Raw genomic sequence first — 23,645 nt, 5'->3', positions numbered from 1 at the left:
TAGTATGCTAAAATATGAGCATGGGTCTTCAAGAAAAGTATGGTGTCTACCTTCCTGAGAATCACCAAGAGACAAATTGTCTTTTTCCAGAAGTTTAAACATTAATCTGACAGATGTTCTGTTGAGATATCTCCAGCTCTGTTTCTGAGACCCCTTGAATACCCTAGAGCTATTAAAAATTAAGATATTCTATTTTTACTGAGAAATTTTTTACCTAATCTTTGTCCAGAAGGAACTCAGTATTGAACACTTAGGAACAGAAAAACCAAAACAAAATTTAAAAAAAAGACAGGGATGTCAAAATTATATTGAAATACGGGTCACTCAACCATGTATAAGAATCCCTGTGGGCCACATATTGACTAAGAAAACCACATATTATTTAATTGTATTTTAATTCATTTTGTTAAACATTTCCCAAATGAATTTTAATCAGGTTCTTCCATACTCAGGAGTATTGTGGGTTTCATGTTTGATACTTTTGGTGTAAGTTATTATTTATTACAAATCCCTCATTTCACAAATGAAGAAACTGAGGCCCACAGAGGTTTTAAGTGATTTGCTCACCTAAGCTAGTTAGTGTCATGACTCAGATTTCACAGCTAAGACTAGAACCCAGGACTTTAATTTCCAGAACAGCATTTTTTTACATTGTGCAATGGTTTAAAATAGTCCCTGCCACTTGTTAGCTATCTGACCTTGTTCAAAGCTCAAGTATTCTGAACCTTAGCTTCCTCACCTGTAAAAACTGGAATATTAAAACTGTTTATTTGAGAGACACTGAAGGATGGGTACCATGTCCTAAAAAAAATTTTCATGACGCATGATCTTGTTGACGACACCAGCAGGAAATTTTCATGTTTTGAGTTAGTTCCTTTCTCTGTCCCCCCCCCACACACACACACACACAAACAGTTAAGTTGTAATCTCTCTTCCTTCTATCCAGTAACATTTTTGAGCAGTGAAAACAATTTGCTGTTATCCCAGTGGCTGGGCCATGGGCCTGAATGGGTTGCTTCATTTTCCTATGCCAACAGTCTTAGCGCTTAGAAAAAAATCCTATCAATTCAAAAAAATATATCCATTACAGGATAATCACATGGAAATGTTTTTTATCTGTGATAAAAAAACTTTTAAGCTTTGTCATACCCCACAATTGGCTGTCACAGAGAAGTTGGGATGGCCCTGTTTTACCACTCTCTAATGGGTTGAGTACACCTCTCTTGGCATCAGGCCACAGCCTTTCATTTTGAAGATCACTGCTCTCTATCTTATCTGTGCACTTTCTCATGTGTGGTGCCCAGATCTGAGGACAGCATACTATATGTTGTCAGATCAAGGTAGATTATACCACAACATGATTTATATGCTGTGCCTAAAATTTCACTAGCTCTTTGGGGCTGGGATATCACACTTTTAATATAATGCAGTGTGGCTACAGGGTGACAGAACCATATGAAAGCTGAGAAAGCCGAGCCAGTGGATGTGTTCATGGGAGAGCCCAAGTTCCCAGAGTTGGATTTCTACCCAAGGAGAAGCCTTGACATGGGGTAGAGCAGCTTGATGAAAAGGGAAGATTAAAGTGTGTACAGAGCAGAATACCTCTGACTCTTCGTTCAGCTGGTTCAATTGAATACCTGCTTATTGGAGTTGGGACTTAAACCTAGGTGTTCCTGACTCTGAAGCCAAATTGAATACCTGAAGTGAGTGATGACTAAACTCTCTCAGGTAGTATGACTGAGTGGTACAGTTTTCAGCTTCCAAATAGTTTCTCTCATCGCAGGGAAGGAGATCATTTGGGAGGGAAAAATCATCAGGGTATGAATGGATGTATGACACTTTTCCCAAGGTTGTTAATATCAAATAAAATAATTGATGTGAAAATACTTAGTAACTTTATACTCAGAAAATATACCATACTTGTGATTTCATCAGTGTATGGATTGTAAATTCCTACTTTCCAGTGAATAATTTTAGAAGGGTGCCTTGGGCACTAAGATGTTAAGTTATGTGCTTATCGGAGTTGGGACTTAAACCTAGGTGTTCCTGACTCTGAAGCCAATTCTCTGTCTCCTCTGCCACACTACCTCTCCATCTTAGTGCTGCATACATGTAAACAGAAACTATTACTTTCATACTATGACCATATGAATGACAGTAAATATAAGAGAGTGGATAGATCTATGGACTGAATTTGAGAAATGTTGATCCGATTTGAACAGTTTGTGGAATGCTTTGTAAAATGTTTCCATGCAGAAAACCTTTATGAGAATAACCTTATTGATGTTATAACCTTGCTTTATGGTTGTCATCTGTACAGCATTAAGCTTTTGTTGATACTTTGATGGGTCCAGATTTTCTCTTTTGGAGGATTCTATGCATCAAAACATATCATAACCCTTCCATGCTTTAGACCGTATTCACTTACTTGTCACACTCCAATATTGACATTATAGAATGGTGGAAGAAGCACTTGGGGCTAGGGACCAATTTGAACTTTTCCCAAGTCATTAATTGTCCCTGGACTTCATCCTCATAGGGTCAGCATTCTGGTGATGAGCTTTTCTGACTTGACCAAAGCTAGTCCTTGAAAGCACATGATAAATTACTGGGACTATAGTTGCATTGTTAATAGCTTGCTTGATAGTACTGCTGGAGATTTCTTTCTGGCATAGCCAGAGGACCTTCCCAGGTTCATCTGGGCACCAAAATGAAGTATTAGAATTAGAGAAGGGCAATCACCCAGTACATCTGTATATGAAAATTTTACTAACAGAAAGCATAAAAGCATAAATAAAGGAAAGTGATCCTACAAAGGAAATTACTTTAAGAAAACCATTTCTTCTTATAATTCTCAGTACCAAGGAACATATCTATAATGATGTTGAACTGAATTAAAAATTTGACAGAATACTGTAAAAAAGGCACTTCTGCCCTCCTCCTGGGGTATATAGAATAGTCTTCATTTACCTCATCTTATTTCTTTCAGCATGTGGAGAAACACTTCAAGAGTCTACTGGCAACTTTTCTTCTCCGGGATTTCCAAACGGCTATCCTTCCTATACACACTGTATATGGAGAATTTCTGTGACTCCAGGGGAAAAGGTATTTTTACAAAAAAAAATATTTCAGTTGCATACAAATGAGGTAGCACATATGTTTTTTAGAAAGTGAATTCATTTTACTACCAAAATGAGAGACTCAAGGCCTCTAGAAAATCATCATAGAATGCATTAAGACACTATTACCAAGGTATTATTTAATAGTGAATACAATTCATGATCCTGCAGTGCCTCATATTTACTTAATTATGCTGTGTTTTTGGATAGTTTAAATAGCTAGCTGTCTGTCCTAAGTCCAGAGCTGTTTCAGGTATTACTTTTGAGTTTTATGTCACTCTTTGAATTCACGAATGAAAAGAATTATGCGGTGTTCCAGAAAACCATTTTCATGGTATATAGTCTTGTTGGCAGATGCTTGTGAGACTCAAAGGAAGAACACAAGCACAACATTTTCATGGCTTTAGTTAGTTTTTTCCCACACACCATTACACTACTTTTCTCTTATTTCTATCCAGTAATATTTTGGGAGCAGTGAAAATACTGCACTATTATTCCAGTGGTTGGGACAAGGCTACCTGAGTGGATTGCCTCACTCTCTATGCTGAGATTCTGACACTTAGAACTCCCATTTCTTAAATTTAAGGAAATGTCCAATATAGGATAATGTAAAATATTTTTATCTATGATGTTGTCAGTTATTTTTTTGCCATGCAGATATAAGTTATAGATATGTTGAATTACATCCACTCAAATAATATTTATTGAATAGTTACTTCTTGAAAGATTCTACCTCATGAGAGGCCAGAGAAAATTACAGAAACTGAACTAGATTCTAACCTTTGGAGATGCTTTCTTCTCCACCGTGCTTAATATGAATTCTGCCCTGAGTCTCTAGTCTAAGTCTCCTATCACTTTGGCAACACAAATAGCTTTGTAATTATAGTTACCACATTTAGCAGTAATATGCTGGGATGTTTCATATGGAAATGTAAACAAATTCAATGGGATTCATGAGGAAGAAATTGCATATTGTCCAAGGAACGCAACTTCCACAGCATCAGTGTTGGAGTAACATCAGGAACCATCTAGTATAGCTCATGCCTGACTAAGAATTCCTTCTTAAGACTCTTCCCCTGCATTTGGAGCCTTCCACTGAGAGGAGGACCTACTAGTTTGTAAGGTATTCCACTGTTTTTAGATATCTCTAATTTTCAGAAAGCTGGGAATTCTTTCTCAGGAAAAAAATGTTTTTAAATGCATACAATTAATTACATAAGATTACAAAAGAATCTTGGTAGATGTAGTTTTTATTTTTGCACATCAGACTTCACAGACCTCTTGAAATATATCTACAGGCCTCTTTGGGGTTGCTGGTTCCCTGGTTAAGGAGTCTGGCTCTAAATATAGGATGACTAGTACAGTATGACTCTTACTTTCTTCTGTAGTACTATTAGAAAATTAATTTTAGCTTTATAATACCAAGCTTGTACTTTCTAAATAAGTTTGTTTATATAAAACCAATATAATTTTTTGAAAAATTTTTTGCTTATTTAGGGCTCCTTGTCAAATCCTTTTTAAAAATAAGTAATAAAGTTTTAGCCTGTTTGATTTATGTAAATCCCTACTTCTCACACTTTATCCTTTAAGTGGGATAAATTAAGTACAGGGATTTGCCACCCATAGAAGAGGGGGGGGTGGGGGGGATTGAGTGACTCAGCAGTCTAATGGCAGTGATGGGGGGGTGGGCTTATTGCCTTGTAGGGGAGATTATAGGGCATCCCCTAATGAAGGAATAGGCCAGAAAGCAGGTTCACTGACAGGGTTTCTTCCACAGGCAGTACAGGGTAGTGGGACAAGCATCAGCCAGGGAGTTAGAAGAGAACTATGTTTTTATTCCTGTGGTTGCCACTGACCAACTCTCTGATGCAGGGAAGTCACTTCATTCAAGTTTTATATTGAAATAAACCTTTGACCTCTCTTGTCCTCAGTTTTCTCACTGTACAATGAGGAGGTTGAATTAAATGATCTTTAAGGCCTTCCTGGCTCTAATATTCTATAATTCCATTGGAGGGTATATGGACATGGTCATTTAGAAACCACCATTCCCTCTTCTAACAATTCCTGAGGAAACCTGGACTCTATTGGAACAGAAGCGGTAGGGCTTGAGGATCATTAAAAAATGTTTGCTTTAATTTTGATAGCAGGGCATAGTTCTTGGAACTTGATCCAGGCCCTGGTTAGGCCTGTCTTACCACATAAAGACTTTAGGAGGAATAATAAAATGGCATGGAAAGCAACACTATAAATATTACCAGGCCTCCACATTTTGGGAATCAGGTATAATGTGTATAATTTAAAACAGTGGCTAGCCCAAAGGCTATTTATAACTGGTTTAGAGAATGAATTTCCTAATTTGGGGATGATGGGAAGAGGGAGAGCAGCAATAGATTTGTTTTTTTTTTTAATATTTAAAAATATTTTGTTTACCCAGAGCATCCATTGTATGTCCTTGAACACCCTGGAAAGAGTAGAAAACTAGATTACCATTTATCATTTGCCACTGAAAAGCCACAGATAGCCACAGAGGGAGTAATTAAAAATTCATCATAAATCCTTAAGAAAATCCATCATCAAAATGTTTGGAGTTATTCTGAATATTCTAAAATTCTAAAAAAAATTCCGTGAAATTGATATTATTGGAGCAAAAGTTGAAAAAAAGTGAGTAGGTATCTGCTAATTACTATTGTTATAAAACATAATGAAAAGAACCATAATGAAACATGATGTGGTATGACAATTTTTTGATCTGTGATCTTAGCAATGATATATACCCTTCAGTGGTACAGATGGCAACCCATCCATGAAACTTTTGCCCGTAAAACTATTATCTATATACTTCCATAGAGTTTAAACTGAAAGACTCATCCCACCTGTTTGGGAGAGATGACCTTCCTAAAATATCTTGCATAGATACCAGTGGACCATGTGGCATGTCCACATACATAGATTTTCCCCTCACTTTGTAGAATAGAATAAAAAAACCACCTATGTTATCTTTGCTGACCCAATTTCAGTAATTCTTGATCTGTGATCTTTTCCAGAAGATCACATAATACCATGGGAAGAAAACTGGAATTGGATCCAGAAAACATCAACTTTAGTTCTGCCATTGTTTCTTGTGACTTTGGACCTCTTTGAGTCTGATGGGGTATCCAGCTACAAATGGCTGAAGAATAATGCCTTTCCTCCCACCCTCTTTTTCTCCTTTCCTCTCTCTTCTTTCTTTCTTTCCCCTCCTTCCCATGGTGATTTATAGTATCAAATGTGATCAGGGATATGAAAGTGGCTTTTGAACTGTAAAACTACAGTAAGGGCAGATGAAATGCTAACCATTGTGAGAATTGTTTTTATGAAGGGCATTAATCTTGAAATGGTAAGCATTTATTAAATACCTACTGTATGCCAGGCAGTGTGCTAAGTAAAATGTATCCAAAGACAAGAAGGAAAGCAGACTTTTTCCTCAAGTAAACTTGCCTTTGATTAGCAAAGACAATGTATGCTCACACAAGGCTATCCAATATATCCTCAAAATAAATACAAGAAAATTTTTAGAAAGAAGAGAAACTAGAAGAAATTTTTAGAAACAAGAGAAACTAGATGGATCAGGAAAGGCATCAAACGTGATGTGGTATTTGAGCTGATTCTAAGAGGCTGAAATGAGGACAAAAGACAGACATGAGGTAGAGCCTGGGCCAAGTCATGGAGACTGGAGAGAGAATGTTGTCTGCAAGGAACAATCCAAAGGCTATTTTGGCTGGACTCGAGGGGGTGTGAAGGGATGTAATGTATAACCAGCTTTGGTTGAAATCAGGTTGTCAGGGACTTTTAAATGTTGGGTAAAGGACTTCTTATTTGATCCTGGAGTTAATAGGGAGCTGCTGGAGTTTATTGAACATGGAAGTAACATATACAGACTTATGCTTTCAGAATATCCCTTCATGGGGGAAAATGTAGATCCTGATAATGTCTGAAAGCATGTCCCCAAAAAGTACTGAAGGTTTCAGAGATAAGCAGATGTCTTGAGAACCGCTCAATGTGTTAGTCACAAGAAATAAACTTAGGAAGTACATGAAGTAAAATTGACCAAATGACATCAGCTTATGAGAGCAAGAAAACACCTGGGGAGAAAATGGTATGCCTTTTTAGTTGTAAATCCTTTCTCCTTCAACATTGTTTATTAACCTTTAGTCTTTTGCAGAAGCAAAATGTGACTCATTTTTCCACTTATTTTAGCTTTTTTTCTCACTTTTTTTCAACTGCTAAGCTCTTTCAAATAGCAGAAAGCCACGTAATACTTCTATGGCTATTAATCATTATGATTGGTGACAAGTAGAGTTGAATGGGGCAGTGGGAGTGGCAAATGGGCTGCAGTGACTCACAGTTTCTAATTTACGGTTTGTTATTCTTAAATTATCTTAAATCAGAAGTGTTCATTGGAAGATAGCTTGAGGTTTGTAGGCTATTATTCATCCCATAGAATTAAAAAGGCCCCAGAATGATGCTATTTTACTGAAGATACTAATAAAAAAAATCCTTTGGGTTTTGTAACTTCATGAATTACCTTTCTCTCCACATTTTTTTCTCTTAATGTACTAGTCCATCTTTCTTTGATGTTCTCATGTAATCCTCTTTCTCTTCCATTGTTCTGCTTTCTGTATTAGGTGTTAATTTCTTTCATTTTAAGTAATATCCCCTTTACATTTCTAATTTTTTCTCTTCCCTTTCTCTTAACATGTATCTTTCCCTAAACACACACACACACACACACACGCACACACTCTTTATCCCACCCCATCTCTGCTTCCCCCTCTCTCTCTTCCTATCCCTCTCAACATGATATCCATTTATCCTTTTATTCAGATATTAATTTACCTAAATGTATATTAGGAGAGTATGGCAAGAAAGATTGAAGATTAAACAACTGTATTATAATCGTCACATAACTGAAAATGTTGACAATTAGTTATTTCCTTATCATAAATTATTTCACAGGAGTTTTTTTCTTCAAATAACATAGTAGATGGTAAAATTTGCCTGCTTTACCTTTTGCCTTTGGTTGGTTCACCCAGGGTGAGGGATTCATAGTAAGTAGGATACCAGGCAAGTTCTCATGTGGGCATATGCTCTGTAACAGTCAAAGTAGTGATAGCTGACAGTGTTACTGGTGAAAGCCCAGAAGTAGCACTTTTCTCTGGCTTTATGTCTAGATACCTCAGGAGTACCGACATGGCAATGAGATCCTTCCCTATCCCCATTGCCCTCCTCTTCGCACTTTCAGTATTCTTCTTTAATTTTGGTATTACAGGTTGAACATATTTCTCCAGGCCATGTGATTTGACCAGGGCAGATTACAGCAGTGCTTTTGTACTTCCCTTCTCCTGGAAGTCCATGCTTCTCCTAACATAGCCCAAAGTCACATTGGCTTTTTTTTCTTTCTTTTGACTACCATGTTATACTCGACTCACTATGAGCATGAAGTTTATTAACACTACCAAATAATTTTCTGACAAATTCCCTTTTGCAAAGTGCTTCTTTCATCTAAATTTTAGCAATGTCTTGTACTTGTGACATTGGGTTTTTGAACCCATGTGCAGGGCCTTCCATTCATCTCTATTAATTTTCATCTTATTAGATCTAGCCAAGTGTTCTAGCATTACACAGTATTCATGGATCCTGACTGTCATTCAGTATGTTAGTTGTCCTTCTCCAGAGGTTAAATGACTTGTTCATGGCTATACTATGCATGTTAGAGGCATGGCTTGCAGTCAGGTCTTTCACATGCAAAAGTCTCTATGTACTGCTCTGTCCTGCCTTTCACTTCACATATAGTAAGTCCTTAATAAATACTTTAGGTGGCTGGGGGGTGGTCTGAGACAGGATGGTGGAGTAAAGGCAGGGATTCACCTGAGCTCTCCCCTCCCCAGCCCTTCCAAATACTTGTAAAAAATGACTCTAAATAAATTCTAGTGCATCAGTACACACAAAAAGACAGAATGAAACAAATTTTAGGCCAAGACAGCCTTCAAGGTTGATGGGAAAGATCTGTTGCACCAGGCTGAGAGAGGAACACCATCAAGCACAAGCCATGCCAACACAGACCAGTCCCTAGCAAACCCAGAGCAGGCCTCAGGGTACTGAATCACTGGCAGCTTTGGTGATTTCCACACTTCTCAGGCCACAAACGCCAAAGATGACTTAGAAGGTCCGTAAGAAAGGTCTGTCAGATCTGGGTGAGAGAGGAGTATAGTCTAGCTCTGTCCTCAGCACAGCCACAGCCCCAGCAAACCAGGAGCAGGACTTGGGAGTGACTGACTCAGAAGCAGCACTGACTGCTTCCAGAGCTCTCTGTCCACAGAAGGTAAGGGGATCAAACATCTGATCAGAAGGAAAATACAAGAGTCTCTTTTCTAGCACTGAAGCAGGACTCTGTGGTTTTACTTTCATCATGAGATATGAGTCACAGTACTGGGTGGGAGTCCTGAGGTGAGGAGGAGCACCCGCATGGTAGAACTTGTGGCAACAGTGGGGAGAGGACCATCCTCACGGTTCTAGGACAGAGAAGTATGCTTGTGGTCACTCACAGACCAGAGCACAGGCCAGGAGAGAAGTAAACACCTCTCCTTTCATGACACCACCTTGGAATTTGATACATGTTTTACAATGTGCAATACCAAAGAGGTAGGAGGAACAGGTTTGTTGTTCTTCATTTACAGTTGGGGAAACTGAGGCTCAGAGAAGTTAGGTGATTTGACCTTGGTCTTAGCTCTTAAGTTAGATTTCAGGTCTTCTGTACAAATGTACAGATAGTACAGTGCTTTTCCACTGTTCATTAATTGCTTCTAATAATAGAAATACATCTTTACATTTTTAAAAATTATTCATTTATTTTTGTTGTTTAATAGTTTTAGTTTTCAACATTGATTTCCACAAGATTTTACAAATTTTTTCCCCATTTCTACCCTCCCCCACCCTAAGGTGGCATATATTCTGATTGCCCTTTTCCCTAGTCTGCCCTCCCTTCTGTTACTCCACTCCCCCCACCTTATCCCCTTCCCCCTTACTTTCTTGTAGGGCAAGATAGATTTCGATGCCCCATTGCCTGTGTATCTTATTTCCCAGTTGCATGTAAAAACAACTGTTTTTCTTGAACATTTGTTTTTAGCACTTTGAGTTCCAAATTCTCTCCCTTCTTCCCTCCCCACCCACCATCCTTGAGAAGGCAAACATCGGCCATACATGTATTGTTATCTTTACATTTTTTAAATCATGAAATCATAGGATTTTAGAACCAAAGAAACTTTCATGATCACCTACTACAAATCCCCAATTTTATGGATAAGGAAACTGAATCTCAGAAATGTTAAGTGACTTTCCAAAGGCTCCATTTTAATTAGTAGCAAAACCAGGGGAAATAAAAAGTACTGTTCCCAGAATCTTGGTCTCGCATTATTTTCCTCTTATTGTGCTGCCTTTTATTTACATAATTTTAATATGAAGTTAATTAATACTAATTTTATGTATGTGTTTGTATATATGTGTATGTGTAAAGTATGTATTGTTTGTGTCCCATTACACTTAATTGTCCCTGTGGTAGCGCTGTTGAATTTACTTGGGTTAGCAAAAATTTCTTAATTGTGCTGACAGTAGCTGATGTATTATTTTTCCTCTGGAGATCTGCAGCCATCCTGTCCCTACTGATTTACCATGTCTCTAGGAGTCTATAGTTCTGTCAAGTTGCAAACGGGGGTTTTAAATATGTATACTGATGTCTGGGTACCGTTGGGTGCATTTTAACTCTGTGACACAATAACTAAGTTCTGATATGCTGATTTTGAAAATTCCTATGCATCCCAAGAAATCTTAAGATAACTACATTGAATTTCATTGTGGACAGAAAATTTTAATCAAGTTTCAAGTAAACTAATTTACTTTAAAGCAAATGTAGACTATTAGATGAAATTTTAAAAGACTCACATAAATAATATTATTCTGTGATTTTTCTCTTTTTCTTCACTTTTTATTCTTGGAGGGAAAATGTACTTTTAATAAAGAATTATTTGTATACAGTATGCTAAATTATTAGCATAACAAATATTTTAAGTAATTTTGATTTGTAATTCAAATATAAATTTAGCCAGAGTCAAAGATGAATATTTTAATTTTTGCAACTAATGCACTGTTTTGACTTAGGAAAGCTTATCCATTACATTTTCTCTTATGAAAGGATTCTGTGCATTGTATTAACGTCAGACCAATTCTGTTCCTCCACCCATGCATGGTTTTCTAAATAAAAAGGAAAAAAACAAGATGGAAAATCTCATTAGAATTACTTCCCCCCCCCTTTTTGCCCTTTAAAGAAATTAAGTTTTAATTGTTCCCTAGCTCTCCCATTGTATGCTTTTCAATGTCTGATGAATGCCAAAGACGAAGATGAGTGATATTTACCTGATTTTATTATGTATGATGGGGAACAGATGGGAAAAATTCACATTTTACTTTTTTTTTTTTTTTTTGAGAAAAGAAAACAAGAATTTCTGTCCACAAAAATGGCGATCTGTCCCAGGAAGAGAGTTTGGAAGTATTGTTTCTTTCAGTATTCTGACTTCTTCTCTCTTAGCTCTGATAAAGGAGACCTTCCAGCTGACAAAGCTGGTACTAGAGTGATTACTGAGAGTCTGTAGTTGCACTATGAAGCTTAAATTACTGCACAGAAGCAATGTTCTTCCCTTTCAAGTCAAGCAAAACAAGCCAGAAATGGTTCTGAACTTAAAGCCCATGAATAATTTGATACTGCATGGATTCCATAGAGTCTCTAGAGGTGTATATCTAAGTGGGGAAAAGTACTTAGGAACCACGCTTTTTTATGAATTTGTAAATTGAGTTTGCATGAAAGAGGAATTGTGGAGCATACAGGATTAGAAAAATAACAAGTTTTGTTCAAGTGGAGACAAAGAATCTGTGGATGCTTACCTACTAAACGTTTTGTAAAATGCTTGGTTTTCTGGGGCAGCTAGGTGGCACAGTCAGTAGAGCACCGACCCTGGAGTCAGGAGGACCTGAGTTCAAATCCCGCCTCAGACACTTGACACATGTACTAGCTGTGTGACCTTGGGCAAGTCACTTAACCCCAATTGCCCTGCCCCCCCACAAAAAAAGCAAAAAAAAATGCTTGGTTTTCTAATGTTCAAAATCAAGTTTATGATGCAGAGGAAAAATATGGGGAGAATTTCATGCAAACAAGGAACTGAAAATAAGAAATTTCATTTTCTAAGGTAGGACCTTGCAAAATCTGTCACTTCAGAAACTTGAAATGTAAATATCAAGTTTTGTAAAATACCAACTATCCTCATGTTCATCTTAGTGCTATCTTAGAAACAGAGATGTGCTAAATTTAACGGTCCTCCACTTTTCCTTTCTTAAAATTAATTAATAGGTTTTTTTAGTTTGCAACACTCAGTTCCACAAGTTTTTGAGTTCCAGATTTTCTCCCCCTCCCTCTCTTTCCCCCTCTCCGCCGAGGAAGGCATGTAATCTGATATAGGTTCTACATATACCTTCACATTAACTTATTTTCCCAATAATCAAGTTGTAAAGAAGAATTATAACCAATGAAATGAACCATGAGAAAGATGTAACAAAAACAAAGATAAAATAACAAAGAAAAAAAGACAGAGAGAGAGCAAATAGTTTGCTTCAATCTGCATTCAGATTCCATAATTCTTTCCCTGGATGTGGACAGCCTGTTCCATCATGAGTCTTTTGGAGCTGTCTTAGAACCTTGCATTGTTGAGAAGAACCAAGTCTGTCAAAGTTAGTTATCACAGAAGTGATGTGTCTGTGGTTGTGTACAATGTTCTTCTAGTTGGGCTCCCTTCAGTCATCATCAGATCATATAAGACTCTCCAGGTTCTTCTGAAGTCCATCTGCTCCTCATTTCATATAGTACAATAGTATTTCATTTCATTCATATACCACAATTTGTTTAGCCATTCTCCAATTGATGGGCATCCCCTTGATTTCCAATTCTTTGCCACCACAGAAAGAACTGCTATAAATATTTTTTGTACATACAGGTCCTTTTCCCCTTTGTATGATCTCTTTGGGATACAGCCCTAGAAGTGGTGTTGCTGGGTCAAATGGTATGCATATTTTTATAGCCCTTTGGGCATAGTTCCAAATGGCACTCCAGAATGGTTGGATCAGTTCACAACTCTACCAACAATGTAAAAATGTTCCAATTTTCCCGTATCTTCTCCAGCATTTATCATTTTCCTGTTTTGACATGTTAGCCAATCTGACAGGAGAGATATGGTATCTAAGAGTCGTTTTGATTTGCATTTCTCTAATCAGTAGTGATTTAGAGCATTTTTTCATATGCCTATAGATATGTTTAATTTCGTCCTCTGAAAACTGCCTATTCATATCCTTTGACCATTTCTCAATTGGGGAATGACTTGTGTTCTCATAAATTTGACTCAGTTCCCTGTATATTTTAGAGATGAGGCCTCTGTCAGAAACCTTGCTTGTAAAAATTCTTTCCCTATTTTCTGCTTCCCTCCTTATCTTTGTTGCACTGGCTTTGTTTCTACAAAAACTTTTCAATTTAACATAATCAAAATTATCCATTTTGCATTTTGTAATGCTCTCCATCTCTTGTTTAGTCATAAATTCTTCCCTTCTCCATAAGTCTGACAGGTAAAATATACCCTTCTCTCCCAAATTGCTTATAGTATCAGCCTTTATATCTAAGTCGTGAACCCATTTTGACTTTATTTTGGTATATGGAGTAAGATATTGCTCTACGAACAATTTCTGCCATACTATTGTCCAGTTTTCCCAGCAATTTTTTTCAAATGATGAGTTCTTATCCCTGAAGCTGGACTTTTTGGGTTTATGAAAGAGTCAATTACTGTAGTCATTGACTACTGCATCTTGTGTACCTAACCTATTCCACTGATCTACCACTCTGTTTCTTAGCCAGTTCCAAGTAGTTTTGTTGCCAAGTAGGTATGGCTAGGTTACGTTCCTTAGCATTCCTTTTGATTAATTCCCTTGGTATTCTGGCTCTTTTTTTGTTCCAGATGAATTTTGTTATTATTTTATTGAGCTCTATAAAATTATTTTTGGTAGTTTGATTGGTATGGCACTGAATAAGTAAATTAATTTAGGTAAAATTTTCATTTTTATCATATTAGCTCAGCCTAACCATGAGCAACTGGTGTTTTTCCATTTATTTAGATCTGATTTTAATTGTGTGAGAAGTGTTTTGTAATTGTGTTCATATAGTTCCTGGGCTTGTCTTGGCAGATAGACTCCAAAATATTTTATATTGTCCACAATAAATTTAAATGGAATTCCTCTTTCTATCTCTTGCTTTTGGGCTTTGTTAGTATTATATAGGAATGCTGAGGATTTATGTGGGTTTATTTTATATCCTGCAACTTTGCTAAAGTTGTTTATTATTTCAAGTAGTTTTTTTTTTACTTCATTCTCCAGGATTCTCTAAGTATATCATCATATCATCTGCAAAGAGTGATAACTTGGTTTCTTCTTTGCCTATTCTAATTCCTTCAATTTCTTTCTCTTTTCTTATTGCTAATGCTAACATTTCTAGTATCAAATTGAATCATAGGGGTAATAATGGACATCCTTGTTTCATCCCCTAACTTATTGGAAATGCATCTAGCTTATCCCCATTATGTATAATGTTAGCTGATGGTTTTAGGTAGATGCTACTTATTATTTTCAGGAAGACTCCGTTTATTTCTAGGCTTTCTAGTGCTTTTAATAGGAATGGGTGTTATATTTTATCAAAAGCTTTTTCTGCATCTATTGAGATAATCCTATGGTTTCTGCTAGTTTTGTTGTTGATGTGATCAATTACGCTTACAGTTTTCCTAATATTGAAGTAGCCTTGTATTCCTGGAATAAATCTTACCTTTTTCCCCTCTACTATAATATGTTTTTGTGCCTCTTCATGTGATGTAATTTACCCTTTTCTACCTCCTCCTTACCTCTTCTCCCACAACAATGCCTTTGCACCCCTTAATTATGTTTTTTATCCTCACATCAGTTAATTTATACTCACACCCTCTGTCTATGAATATCTCTTTTAATTGTCATAACTGTACCACTTTCAAGATTAACATATATATGTCATATATAAAAAAAATCCTACATAAATGTGTAAATAAATTGCCCTTATTGAATAACAAGGCTTTCCCCCCTATTTACTCTTTTATGTGTCTCTTAAATTTTGTATTTGAAGATCAGATTTTCCATTGAACTCTGGCCTTTTCATCAGGAAGGTCTGGTATTCCCTTATTTCATCAAATGTCTACCTCCTTGCCTGAAAAATTATACTCAATTTTGCTGAGTTGTTGATCCTTGGTTGTAGTCCAAGCTTCTTTGACTTTCAGAATATCATATTCAAATCCCTCCTATTTTTTAATGTAGAAACTGCAAGGTCTTGTGTAATCATGACTGTAGTTCCACAATATTTGATTTGTTTCTCTCTGGCTGCTTGCAGTATTTTCTGCTTGACCCAGTAGTTCTGGAATTTAGCTACAGTATTCCTTGGAATTTTCAATTTGGGATCTCTTTCATGGGGTGATTGGTGGATTCTTGCAATGACTATTTTACCTTCTGGTTCTAGGACCTCATGAAGTTTTCTTTGATGATTTCTTGGAAGATACTGATACTCCTTTTTTCATCATGGCTTTCTGGTAGACCAATGATTCTTTGATTGTCTCTCTCCTGGATTTATTTTCCAGGTCACTTTTTTTTTCCAATGAGATATTTTATGTTTTCTTCTATTTTTTCATTCTTTTGATTTTGTTTGACGGATTATTGATGCCTCATAGTGTCATTACCTTCCACTTGCCCATTCTAATTTTTAATGAGTTGTTTTCTTCGTTTAGCTTATTTACCTCCTTTTCCATTTGGCCAATTTTACATTTCAAGGAGTCGTTTTTTCTAATTAGGTTTTGTACCTCCTTAACTGTTTCACCAATTTTATGTTTTAAAGATTTGTTCTCCTCAATCATTTTTTCCATTTTTTCTTTTACCTCTCCAATTTGCGTTTTAAAATCCTCTTTGAGCTCTTCCAGGAATGCTTTTTGGGCCTGAAACCAGTTCCTATTCCTTTTTGAGGTTTCATATGTAGGTATAGTGTTAATGCTGTCCTCTTCTGAATGGGTATTTTGATTTTTCCTGTCTCCATAATAAGAATCAATGGACTTTGTTTTTTTGGATTGTTTCTTCATGGTTGTTGCCTTTTTCCTGGCTTTTGAAGTGGATCTCTGCTTCTGGGGCCCAGGGTCTCTCTCCCAAGCTTTTTGTGTTGGGAGCTAGCATTCTAGTTACTGGCTTTGTGTGCTGTGGCCTCTCATTTTGTCAGCTAGAGTTTATATAATACTCCAGCTTGCCTGGTCCTGAGCTGAAGCTGGCTGATGTGTGCCTAGGATCGAGGCCCAGTGATGTCTTCTAAGTTTCCCCTGGGGTTAGAGCTTGTGGTGTGGGGGAGGGGTGGTCTAGCTGCTGGAGTCTCCTCTTCCCCTAGGGCTGCGCTATGGCACTGGTGGTCTCTGCCATCTGTGCTGGTGTCTGCTAATTCCCCTGGCTGTGCAAAGGCACTGCTGGGCTCCTGGTGCTGGTGCTTGTTGGCTCCACCCCTCTGGGGCTCAAGAACTCCTGCTGGTCTGCTAAAGTTGGGCTTACTGGGATGCCTCCCTTCCTGCACTGGTCTCTTTCCGTCACTTCAAGAGGGGGGTCTCCTTAGCTTCCTGATCTAAAAGATTACTGAACCCCCACTTCTGGCTCCTCTATTTCAGAGTTTCCCCTAGGGCAGTTTTCTCTGGTTATTCAAGGGAGGGATAGGAGCCATTTTACCTGGTCATCATGGCTCCCAGAAGTTCAAGAAGGTGAGTTTCAAACCTTTAGACTGTGGGCTGGTAGCCCCAGGATTCACTGCTGCTGAACCTGCAGGGTCTCTGCTGCTTTATCATGTAGGTCCAACAGATTCCCATCCTGAGCTGAGAGCCCTGCAGATTGCCACTGCAGCTAGCAATTCATCCCCAGGACTGTTCTCACTCAGGTATGGTTTAGTTCCAAGCACTCAGTGCTCTCCTGGCCCAGTCTGCCATCTGAATTCTGCTGCTGTTCCTGTTCTGATGCGGTTGGGTGTAGTTCCATGTCCCTGGCGCTCTCCCAGGCCACAGATCCATCCAGTCCACCCTAAGTACTTTGCTGGGGAGGAAATCTGTCACACCCAGTCTCCTAGTGGCTTCTACCTCTCTCAAATCTGCTGAGATTCAGTTTTTTAGAGATATCTTACAGAATTTGTAAGCGAGGTCCAGTAAATCCCTGTTTTCACTCAGCTATCTTGGCTCTGCCCTCTCCACTTTTCCTTTTAATCAGCCTACTGTTTTGTAGAATTTTGCTTCTTAATTTCTGTGTATTCTCCAGTGGAAAAATTAATTTATCAAAAACATTGCTAGTGTTGTAGTGTAGAGATGACAATAAAGAAGGAAGGAAGAATGGATGGATGGATGGAAGGAAGGAAGGAAGGAAACATTTATTAAGCATCTACTATGTTCCAGTCACTGAGATAAGTCCTTTACAAATATCTCATATAATCTTTTTTTTGGCATGTAAAGCCCTTCATTACCTAGCACCTTCTTGCTTTTATTTTTTTTTATTTTTAGTTTACAACACTCAGTTCCATAGGTTTTTGAGTTCCAAATTTTCTCTCCCTCACTCTCCTCCCCTCTCCCCCCAAGATGGCATGTAATCTGATATAGATAGGTTCTACATATACCTTCACATTAAACTTATTTACATAATAATAAAGTTGTAAATAAGAATTATAACCAGTGGAATGAAGCATGAGAAAGAAGAGAAGAAATCAAAAAAGAAGGGGAAAAAAAAGAGAGCAAATACTTTGCCTCAGTCTGCATTCAGACTCCATAATTCTTTCTCTGGATGTGCATAGCTTTTTCCACCATGAGTGTTTTGGAGCTGTCTTTGAATCTTGTATTGCTGAGAAGAGCCAAGTATATCAAAGTTATTCATCACAGATAAGGTGTGTCTGTAATCATGTAGAATGTTCTTCTTGTTCTGCTCCCCTCACTCAGCATCAGATCACAAAAGTCTTTCCAGGGTACTATGAAATCTGTCTTCTCATTTCTTTTTTTAAATTTTTTTTATTATTTAATATTTTTAGTTTTCAACATTGAGATCCACAAGATTTTGAGTTACAAATTTTCTCCCCATCTCTCCCCCCTACATCCTAAGATGACATAAATTTTGATTGCTCCTTTCCCCGGTCTGCCTTCCCTCCTATCACCCCACTTCCCCCCCCCCCCCGCCACATATCTACTTTCCCCTTGCTTTCTTGCAGGGCAAGATGGATTTCTATATACCATTGCCTGTATATCTTATTTCCCAGTTGCATTGTAAAAACAACTTTTTTTAAACATTTGTTTTTAGAACTTTGAGTTCCAAATTCTCTCCCTTCTTCTCCCCCCACCCACCCTCCTTGAGAAGGCAAGCAATTCAACATAGGCCACACATGTGTCATTATGCAAAACACTTCCATAACAGTCATGTTGTGAAAGACTAACTATATTTCCCTCTAACCTATACTGCCCCCCTTTATTCATTTTTCTCCCTTGACCCTGTCCCTTTTCAAAAGTGTTTGCTTTTGACTACCTCCTTCCCCATCTGCCCTCTTATCCCCTTCAGACCTACTTTCCTGTAGGGTAAGATACCCAAATGAGTGAGTATGTTATTCCCTCCTTAAGACAAATCTGGTGAGAGCAAGATTCACTCATTCCCTTTCTCCTACCCCCTCTTCACTTCCATTACAACAGCTTTTTTCTTGCACTTTTATGTGAGATAATTTACCCCATTCTATCTCTCCCTTCCTTTCAACTACCCTAATACTGAGAAAGGTCTCATGAGTTACAAATATCATCTTTCCATGTAGGAATGTAAACCAAACAATTCAACTTTAGTAAGTCCCTTATGATTTCTCTTTCCTCTTTACCTCTTCATGCTTCTCTTGATTCTTGTATTTGGAAGTCAAATTTTCTATTCAGCTCTGCTCTTTTCATCGAGAATGCATAAGTCCTCTATTTTACTGAAAGTCCATATTTTGTCCTGGAGCATCATACTTAGTTTTGCTGAGTGGGTGATTCTTGGTTTTAATCCTAGCTTCTTTGACCTCCAGAATATCATATTCCAAGCCCTTCAATCTACAGAGAGTAGACCTTTGATTTCATTGGTATTGCGACCTTCAAGTTAAAGAAACTCTGAATCAGTGCAGGTCAGAACCTTCTCTGCCACCTAGAGAGTTGGCTAGTGCTTTGAATGTTAAACAATTAATTTAATCATTAATCTTAGTTATTAATCTTTGATTAATGGTTAACATAGTATGTATCAGATTTGGAACTTGAACCCAGGACTCCATGGCTTCAAGGCCAGATTTCTATCCACTGTGCGATGATTGATTCTTTAATTTTGCTTGCAACCTTTCCTAATCCCATCTATTTCTTCTTTTTTCTGGGTGTTCTATACTATATTGCTGGAATGAAATAATTTCTTTTCTTTCCCTATTGCTTTTCATTCAAATACTTTGTCACATTTCTTCTCCTTGATTCTTGGATTTTATGACATGACTTTACTTTCTTAATATATAGTGCCACCTTGTTCCTACTTTTATCTGTCCTGTTTCTTTTGAATACACTGTACTCATTGAGAACCATGGATTTTTCATGGATTTTTATCCCACTAATCTCAGTGATATCTATGAAGTCAAAGTTGCCACTTTTAGGGAGCACCTCAAGTTCCTCTTGCTCATTAACTGAATTTTGTTACCTGTGAAATTCCCTACCATGTTCCAATCTTCATTCAAAAAGAGGATCTCTATTCAGAGATTCTTCTCAGTAAATCAGATATACTTATAAGAAACCATAGAGATCATAGCTACATAAACAAAGCTATGTTTAGGTATGTGGTACTTCAATTGGAATTTTATGGAAGGCAAAGCTTTTGATAGTGTTGAGTAGTAAATACTTTTATGATACAGTGATTAAAGTTATTTCTTCACATTGACAAAATTTAAGCCCTTGGAAAGGGATTTATTATTTCTGGCAAATAAAAATAATTTCCTTTTGAACATTGTTGTAAATTATCATAAGAGGATTGATTCTCAGCACTTTCTTGCTTTGGTTAAAGGTCCTTGCAAGGCATCTAGCAGACCAGGAATGGTGCAGTAATTGAAAAAAAAATGTATAAAATTTCAAATTGAATGTTAACTTAAATTGAGTGGTTAGAATGTTTCTAAGTATAAAATATGTACTGTTTCAAAAATGATTTAATTAAATTAACAATTTGATCAACATATTCTATTGATTTAATTATAGCATCTTAAATGATTTAAAAACTAACTTTGGAGTGAGTCAATGCAAAAAATTAGTTATTCTGAAAGTTATGACTGTGTCTGTTGGACAGAAAATAAGTATCTGTAATTTTTGTTGAGATAATGTTACCCTGTGAATCTAATGCCAGGGTTATAAATGCAAAGGATGCAGTCAAATCTGAATCAGAGGGTATGTCAGAGTATAACCTGAAAGGGCTTCTGCCACAGAAAGTCCACAAATATACTGTTGCACAACGTTTCATCTTGATTTAAGAGCGATAGATCCTGATAGTAGAGTGATACAGATCCAGATTTTACTGTTGCCTCCTAATGACTTTACAGGCATTTACTTGGCTGTAAAAGCCTTGAGAGGGAGTTCACTTAGAACCAGAACTATTTCATTTGAAATTCACATTTCAATTTACTATGAACAGTAGGGTAATACATGCTTCCTTAAAGAAACAAGAGATGTAATCTTGGTTTGAGATGTTGGTTGTCAAGCAGCGTTATTAGTATGTCACCAGCATACCAACATAATCTAAAAACATTCTTAATGAATCTTTTTTAGCCAGATGATATTCAACCATTGCATGACTACAGTTCCATTTCATTTTGCAGATTGTCTTAAACTTTACTACAATGGACCTCTACAAGAGTAGTTTGTGCTGGTATGATTATATTGAAGTCAGAGATGGGTATTGGAGAAAATCACCTCTGTTAGGTAAGGTATTATCTACTGAGTTGTCTACTATTACTTCCTGTCCCTAACCCCTATCTTTATTATCTTAAGACCTGAAATTTGTATATTGGGTCAATTGCTCTTTTTTCTTTAGATGCTCAGGAGATATATTTAAACAGATTTTTCTCTCAGTGGAGCAATATGTTATAAAGCAGATCCTTAAGGATGAATGTGCCAACTGGTGGAAGCTCTACAACTCTTGTAGTTACTGTAACTACTACTTAAAAGAAGTGTGTGTGTGTGTGTGTGTGTGTGTGTGTTTAAACCAGCAATCATCATAGTTTTGATGAGAAAACTGGCATAGTAGTTTCTTTACCAGTTCAGCAATGTGAGGCACAAGTTTCATTTGTGGATTTACTGAGTTAAATGCACTATCTCCAATGTTAACATTCTTAGTTTAGTTTCTCCCTGAGTTATTGGAAGTTGGGATCAAACATTTCCAATTTGTGCAACATGGTGTTGTCCTAACTGGGCACAAATGAAAGCCTATTTGTTGCCACCTTTTAGACTACAGACCACACCAATAACTTGAATGAAGTATGCTGTCTTACAGTTGTCTCCTGTTCAACTTAAGGGTGAGAGCAGTGGGGAGTTTGTTTGTTACTACTGTGTGCTGGGAATTTTAAGAGATCTTACTTTTTTAATGAAAAAAACCTAGCTCAATTGCACATGCCCAAATTTATTTTATTTTATTTTGGAAGAGGAGGTCTAGACTTGTGATTTACATTGGCTTGGGAAATTCACTCAACTCCATATCAGCACCTGCTTGGCAATTTATAGTCTTAAGAGTTGCCTGAGCTACTGGGAGATTAAATGACCTGCAAAGGAGGGAGTGGTGGTGGTGGTCAGATAGACAATATGTGATAAGCAACACTTGAACCTACATCTTCCTGATTCTGAGGTTAGCATTCTACCCACTATATTCCACGACTGCTGTGTGACTAAGTTTTGTATAACAATGCCACGTGAAAGTAACATCATTTTTGGGGAAAACAAGAGATATACAAAGAAATAGTTTGGGTATTTTTAAAACATTTAATAATGAAAAAGAACAGAGCTGAATATTGAATTGTAAGGCAAATCTGGGTAAGGAAAATATCATCCTGAGAGTAAAGTGAATACCTGCACAAAGTAAGTTACTTTTTCCAAAGAGGTTATTATACTCTCAAAGAACCTAACAATTACCTACCCAAGGAGGTAATTTGCCAATCTTCTCTCTCCCTTTTCCACCTCCTCATCCCCTAAGCTACTACTGATGATAATATGTTTTTCTTGACTTCTCTTGGTAAAATCTGGTTCAAGTTTTTAGATGAAAATGAAATTCTAAAAACTGATTTTGAATTGATTCAATTTTTGGTATATGGCAACAGCATGTGTTTAGGACTTTGAGTGATATTAAAAATGATGTGCCTTTACAATAAATAGAATTTTTGCTTTTTATTGTTAACCATCAGAATAGTAGGTATGAGTAGAGAGTTTATCAATTTAGAGAGTAAACTGTGACTACAAAATGGTTGTAGCCTCTTAGAGCTTGAATGACCACATTCAACAATCCCATTGACTTTTGTTTCTTTTAGGCAGATTTTGTGGTGACAAGTTGCCTGAAGTCCTAACATCTACTGACAGCAGGATGTGGATTGAGTTTCGAAGCAGCAGTAATTGGGTAGGAAAAGGTTTTGCAGCTGTTTATGAAGGCAAGTCCCACTGAGTCTTAGAGATAACTTCATCCTCTGCATGAACCTGCTAATAAGAAATGTTTTTTTTAGTGGGGGGGGGGAGGTTGGGTGTTTTTTTTGTACATTGTGCTAGCAGAGCATCCATTCCTGTCATTTGAAATCAAGAATTTTCTAGAGCCAGGTTAACATGAAGGAATGACCATATAAAAGACTCAAACACTGTAGATGATAAGAGTGAGGAAATGCAAGGGTTCCTATTTCCAATATCAGTGACCTTATAAATGAATATGAATCAGTCTGTAAATTTTTCCCAAATGACATAGCACTTCTAAGATGGCATTTATTTTAGTTCTCACACATTAAAATCCCTCTGCAGTGTTAGCAAAATATAAGGAAATTGCTATTTTCCTTTAGTCTGGTTTGGTTGAATCCTCTAGTGAAAACTTCTATCTCTTGTAGGAAATGCTGGGGTGGGGGGCAAGGGTGGGGAGCAAGAAAGTATCCTGAACAGGTCTTGAGGATGCTTTGTTTAAATAATGGAGTTTATGAAATGCTTTGTTCTATATTTTTTGAAACAATAAACTGGTACTACATTTCCTGATTTTGAAAAAAAGTCTTTCTCTTGCCAAGGGAAGAATAAATACCTCCTTTTTCTATTTAAAATTAATCTGGTTCTGCTTTTGTTA

The 23,645-nt window shown here is 37.1% G+C and overlaps 1 protein-coding gene across 1 annotated transcript in view; it reads left to right on the top strand.

The window, feature by feature from the left end:
- TLL1 (tolloid like 1) overlaps positions 1–23,645 on the top strand; it is a 332,054-nt gene that overhangs the window by 208,031 nt on the left and 100,378 nt on the right. The window contains exons 9-11 of the mRNA XM_036763870.1: positions 2,990–3,105; positions 21,163–21,265; positions 22,861–22,977. Coding sequence (XP_036619765.1) covers positions 2,990–3,105; positions 21,163–21,265; positions 22,861–22,977 — 336 coding nt within the window. The remainder of the gene's footprint in view (positions 1–2,989; positions 3,106–21,162; positions 21,266–22,860; positions 22,978–23,645) is intronic.

This window comes from Trichosurus vulpecula, chromosome 6 (assembly GCF_011100635.1).
Source record: "Trichosurus vulpecula isolate mTriVul1 chromosome 6, mTriVul1.pri, whole genome shotgun sequence".
Classification (NCBI taxonomy): Eukaryota; Metazoa; Chordata; class Mammalia; order Diprotodontia; family Phalangeridae; genus Trichosurus; species Trichosurus vulpecula.
Note: the sequence above shows the minus strand (reverse complement) of the source record. Positions and strands in the feature narration are given on the sequence as shown.